The 5,991-nt window shown below is 34.9% G+C and overlaps 1 protein-coding gene across 2 annotated transcripts in view; it reads left to right on the forward strand.

The window, feature by feature from the left end:
• LOC133199862 (NAD(P)H-hydrate epimerase-like) overlaps positions 1-1,182 on the forward strand; it is a 27,168-nt gene extending 25,986 nt beyond the window's left edge. For both annotated transcript variants that reach the window (XM_061335680.1, XM_061335681.1), the window contains exon 5: positions 165-1,182. In XM_061335680.1, the coding sequence (XP_061191664.1) occupies positions 165-409 (245 nt within the window). In that variant the 3' untranslated portion in view covers positions 410-1,182. The remainder of the gene's footprint in view (positions 1-164) is intronic.
• Positions 1,183-5,991: the final 4,809 nt, after the last annotated feature.

Genomic DNA, 5,991 nt, shown 5'->3' on the forward strand with positions numbered 1-5,991 from the left:
CGTTCCCCCGTGCCCCCCCCCCCACCCCGGTTCCTACGGCCATGCGTATCAAATGTCACGTGCGCTTTGAAGAGACGGGGCTAAATACAGTTTATAAAAGTATCTGCGCTCGCCCTAACGGTAGCACCGTCAACATATTAGAAATTTACATATTTATATTTTAGGTTGGAACGTAGAGAAAGGTGACCCCGAGGGCCTACAGCCTGACCTTCTGATCTCCCTCACAGCCCCCAAGAAATGCGCCAAACTCTTCAAGGGCAGACACCACTATCTCGGCGGACGGTTCGTCCCGAGGACTCTCGAACTGAAGTACGATCTTCAACTTCCGCCTTATCCCGGAACTGATTGTGTGGTGGAGCTAAAAACCCAGAAATCGGAGGAGGAGAAAACAAACAGCGCGGGGGAGTAATAGTACAGTGACGTCAAAAGACTCAGGGGAGGGGTCATTGTTTTTTATCAGAATTTCGAAAGAAAAAAAATCAAAGTTTAAAAATGATCACTGCTTTAGTTCAAAGTTTGAGCACGCTTGAAGAGAAAATATGCTTAATGAATGCTTGAAATGAAATATTTAGTGAATGATTGAGCTTGAGAAATTCCTCTGACGACGCAGTGTACTTGTTAATTATGACAGTCTATTGGAGTGATTAATTAGTTTAACATGTTTACTGCTGCTTCGTTTGTATACACACGTCTTGTTGAATATAAGATTAAACCTTACGCAAAACGTTGCTCATGTGTAATTTTTTTTATAGAATGGAGAATTGGAGGAAGGTCAAACTATTCCACTGTGTTTTAATGAATGTTAAGCAAATTAAGGAGTGTAACTCTGTAATGGTTTGTATCGTCATACGGAGTGCGGAGTTATCTTAAAGTTTCTTTGATGCCACCACAAATGTAAACAGAGGATTAGATAGCTTCTGAGTTATATTAAATCGTAGCATGGATGCCAGTATGTTATGTCAATGTGATTCGATTTCTAAATATTATTTATTTTATTTTTCTTTATATGTAAAATTGGTTTGATTTTGGTGTTTAGATTGAAGGTTTAATCTATTTAACAAATGCGAATTGAAATAAATCGCCCAATTTAAATGTATTACTTTTGAACAGGCTATTTAACAGTTGTTTAATATACCAGTGTGTTTACATTTTATTTGGCAAATAAATGAGGACCTTGTATAATTTGTTTATTTCTTTTAACTGCGGCCGGGGGAGGGGGGATTACTAAGAAGACATAAAAAATCAAGCAAAAATATAATTATTTATTACGAACGGTTTACGGATCAGGGGACTGTTTTACAAAAGAACTTACGACTAAGACCAAAAAATTAATTCTGCTAATAACTATTTAATTTACATTAAATAGAAAACGGTGTTAATATCTTTAAAAGATGTGTAGAAAGATACTTTTACGCTAGCAATTTTAAACAGAATAATTAATTTTTCAAAATTTTTACAATCAACTGAAGTTTTTGATCTTAGTCGTAAGTTCTTTTGTAAAACGGGCCCCAGTTTAATAAGTGAACTTACTTTAAGATCTAGTGTTTGAATTGTCTGATTTATATATACCTAAGTTTAGGAGGAAAATATTTTTTTTTTCATAAAGATATCTTTCTTGGACTATTCCAAGAACAACGCATATTAGTTATGAAACAAGAAATTTAAAATGACTCATGAAATATTCATAGTTTTCATTACTTTATGTAAGAGAGAGGAAATAAAAAACACACCGTTTCAAAACCAAGATCAAGTATTTTGAAGCTTGCACACTTTAACTCTTTGTCACCCAACTTTAAACATCCTTTTGATGTGAGCAAATTTAATGTCTGTTTTTATTTTTAAGACTGACATTAAATGCACTTATGAGAAATGTCCTTTCTTGAAATAACCACTGGTATTTGTAATTAACATTTTAGTACAAGGCCTTTAATTTATAAGAATTATATTTTGAAGGTAACACTGCAGTTGAAAATTTTGTATTTTCTTCTACCCAGTAAATTCAAAGTTTAGATCATGACGCATGAACAAATTTTAAATCTCAAAATCATTTCGTAGGAATTTTTCTTTGAATACTGCTTTATTTTCAGAAAAAATTCCACTAATAGCATATTTTTCCCTTTAAAGAAAAAATCCTCAGAGAAAAAATATGCAAATTTCTTGACAGTATTAAAAAAATGGAAATTCCTAAAGTGAATTTTTAAGTCATTTTTACTTAATTTTATGAAGACTGTCCTATAATTAAAGATGTAACCTCAACAGAATATTATGTTAGAATTCACCAATGAAATAGAAATTAAACTTAAACGCAAAATGAAATTTGAAATTCAAATATTAACTACTAGTTCTAGAGGACAGCGATGTAGCGTGATTAACGCTGTCGCTAATTAAGAGGAATATACCTGTTTGACAAGGGGACTAATCGCTATATGTTTTACACACAGATCTGTCGGGGTGAGCATAAGTATGGTGATTCTGGTCTCTTCTCTAAGTGCATATTTACTTCAATGTATTCACGTAATCTTGTTTTAATGGAGGAAAAAAAAACACCCTGTCAAACTGCTTGATTGAAACCACTATTAGGTTTCTTAAAATAAAAAGAAATTCGAGTGTCATAATTAGTTGGTGTTCCATAAAGATTTAAACTGGCCGTAAAAGTGCTTCACACCCCCTATCCCCCCCCCCCCCGCCCCCAGTAACCCGATAATGCATGAAAAGGAACACTTATAGAAAGTAAATCACAGGGAACTACGGAACAATTTGTGGATTCTGGAGAAAAAAAACTTTTTAATTTCATATTTTGTATTGATGTCCACAGTGTTTAATATGTGAAAATTTAAGTGACGTAGATGTAAACAACCAACAAAGATAGAACATTTTTTAGAAGAACATTTATTTAATAAAATGGATGTTTTCTCAAATGCTGACTAAAGGTCGGCAAAAACAATGAAAAAAAGACAATCAAGGCAAATCATTGGGAAAACTTGTAGACAACTTTACGTTAAAGATTAAAAGTTTATGAGGTAATTTCAAAAAATTAACAGAAAAAAATTGTATTGACCCACAGAACTATTAGAATGTTTTATGTTTTTGTCATATTTCTAGAAATTTTATTTACAATATACTTTGCGCTAAATTTCTGGGAGGGGGGAGGTGCTGTCTTTATAGAGTCTGTGTAAGAAAAAAGATATACAAAAAGTAAGGCAGTCAAAGAGTTTTCGCTTTAATAATTTTGTTTTGTTTGTTTTGTTTTTGTAGCTCACCTGAGCCGAAGGCTCAAGTGAGCTTTTCTGATCACATTTTGTCCGTCGTCCGTCTGTCCGTCTGTAAACTTTTCACATTTTCGACTTCTTCTCAAGAACCACTGGGCCAAATTCAACCAAACTTGCCACAAAGTATCCTTGGGTGAAGGGGATTCAAGTTTGTTCAAATGAAGGGCCACGCCCTCTTTCAAGGGGAGATAATTAGGAATTAAAGAAAAAATAATGGCATCATTTAAAAATCTTCTCAAGAACCACTGGGCCAGAAAAGATGAAACTTATGTGGAAAGATCCTCAGGTAGTGTAGATTCAAGTTTGTTCAAATCATGACCCCCAGGGGTAGAGTGGGGCCACAATGGGGGATCAAAGTTTTATATGGAAATATATAGGAAAATGTCTTTAAACATTTTCTTCTTAAGAACAGCAAAGCCATGATTGGTCATATTTATATGACCCCTGGGGATAGGGTGGGGCCACAATGGGGGATCAAAGTTTTACATAGAAATATATAGGAAAATATCTTTAAAAATCTTCTTCTTAAGCACAGCAAATCAATGATTGGTCATATTTATACGAAAGCATCCTCAGGTAGTGTTGATTCAAATTTATTCAAATCATGACCCCGGGGGTAGGGTGGGGCCACAATGGGGGATCAGAGTTTTACAATGAAATATATACGAAAATATCTTTAAAGATCTTCTTCTTAAGCACAGCAAAGCCATGATTGGTCATATTTATATGGAAGCATCCTCAGGTAGTGTAGATTCAAGTTTGTTCAAATCATGACCCCTGGGGGTAGGATGGGGCCACAATGGGGGATCAAAGTTTTACATAGAAATGTCTATAGGAAAATATCTTTAAAAATCTTCTTCTCAAGATCAGCAAAGCCATGATAGGTCATATTTATATGGAAGTATCTTCAGGTAGTGTAGATTCAAGTTTGTTCAAATCATGACCCCCGGGGGTAGGTTGGGGCCACAATGGGTGATCAAAGTTGACAGAGGGATATATAGGAAAAAATCTTTTTCTCAAGAACAGAAAAGCCATGATTAGTAAAATTTATATGGAGGCAACCTTGGGTAGTGTAGAATGAAATTTGTTCAAATGAAGGACCCCGGGGGTAGGGTGGGGCCACAATGGGGGATCAAATTTTTACAAATGAATATATGGGAAAAATCTTCTGCTCAAGAACAGCAGTGCCATTTGTTATATTTTTATGAAAGCATCATCAGGTAGTTTAAAATTCACCCCCCCTCCCCCCGTTAACTTTTCAAACACTAAACTGATTTTTGCTTTTTTTTCCCTAGCCAATGTGCTCAGGTGAGCGATGTGGCCCATGAGCCTCTTTTTTTTTTTTTCTTTTTTGGTTAATTTGCTTTATTATTTTTTCTGAGTGGTGGGGATGCTGGTTGGTGTGTGAGGGTGTCGCTGATTTGGGGGGGGGGGGGGGTCCTATTCACAGGTATGCTATAAATGTATGTTACAGGTGTAAAGTTGGTTGCAGTTAGAAATTCGAGACGGCGCACAGAAAAACGAATTTCTAATCAGTCACTGTCTTATTAAAACTCTCGTTAATTGTGAAGACCAGATTCCCTGCTTGTTTGGTTTACGTTAATTAGTGTACTGCAGAAATCTGTCAAAGACAAGGGGAAGAAACATGGCATTTACACGTGTTTATATAAAAATAATGTAAAATGCATTATACATGAGATAATTTTAGTAACAATTGGACAGCTGTGAATACATTGTATATAGAAGCTTAACAACGCCCTGAGTTACTGTGATCTATGTCCATCAGTACAGGCACTCCCTATATACATAGCATTATTTCAGACACTTCTATTGTTTTAAGGAAATAATATGCGCTTTCGTTTCATGCCCTGGATTTATGACAAATATGCATTACAGGGGCGGATCTTGAACTTTAGGACAGATTTTGATAGTGGTTCCATATTGTAATTTTATTAAAATGATTTAAAATGCAGCGTTTTCAAAAAAACGTTTAAGGTGCAAAATGGCCGACTTCTTATATGTTATCTGTCATATGAATTTGGTTCATTTAACTTCCATCGTTATATAGCAATACATATTTAACTTGTTTAAAATGATTCAAATTGCTTAATATCCGTTCATTATACATTGAATACCTTAAAGCCCTTCACCGGTATATGGTGACGTCTCTATATGAGTGAAAATTTCTCGAATGGGACGTAAAACAACATACAATCAATCAGTCGATTTTGTACCTTATTTATAACATCAGCTTATGTTTACAAAATAGATAAAGAAAAAAAATCCCAATAAGATTTTCAAAGATTGAGGCACGCATGCTCTGAAGTATCATGATTTCAAAACTACGCTCGCTCCGACGGTCACACCGTCAGAGTATATGACTTGTATTATGACAAATCCTCTCCTACTTACGCGGGGATCAATAGATTTTGTAGAATTGTTTTATTAGCCACCGCACAGGTGGAAGAAAAGAAACCCAAAACCAAAAAATTCACAATAAAACAGACTGACTCGTGAGTTTAATTTGTTTCTTGTGAAATAAAAACGAAAAAAGAAGCTTCCAATCCACCCTGAATAGTAAGAGTCTTAGGAATGTTTTATGCAAACAGAACAACACAATTTATGAGGTGGGTGGATATAATTGAACAAAATATCACAGAGGTAGATATTGCACTGTTCCCATAGCAACAAAAACAACAAATTTCTTGAGCCAATCAAAAGA

Source organism: Saccostrea echinata, unplaced genomic scaffold (genome assembly GCF_033153115.1).
Source record: "Saccostrea echinata isolate AGI-Se365-2 ecotype Australia unplaced genomic scaffold, CSIRO_AGI_Sech_v1 ptg000036l, whole genome shotgun sequence".
Taxonomy (NCBI): Eukaryota; Metazoa; Mollusca; class Bivalvia; order Ostreida; family Ostreidae; genus Saccostrea; species Saccostrea echinata.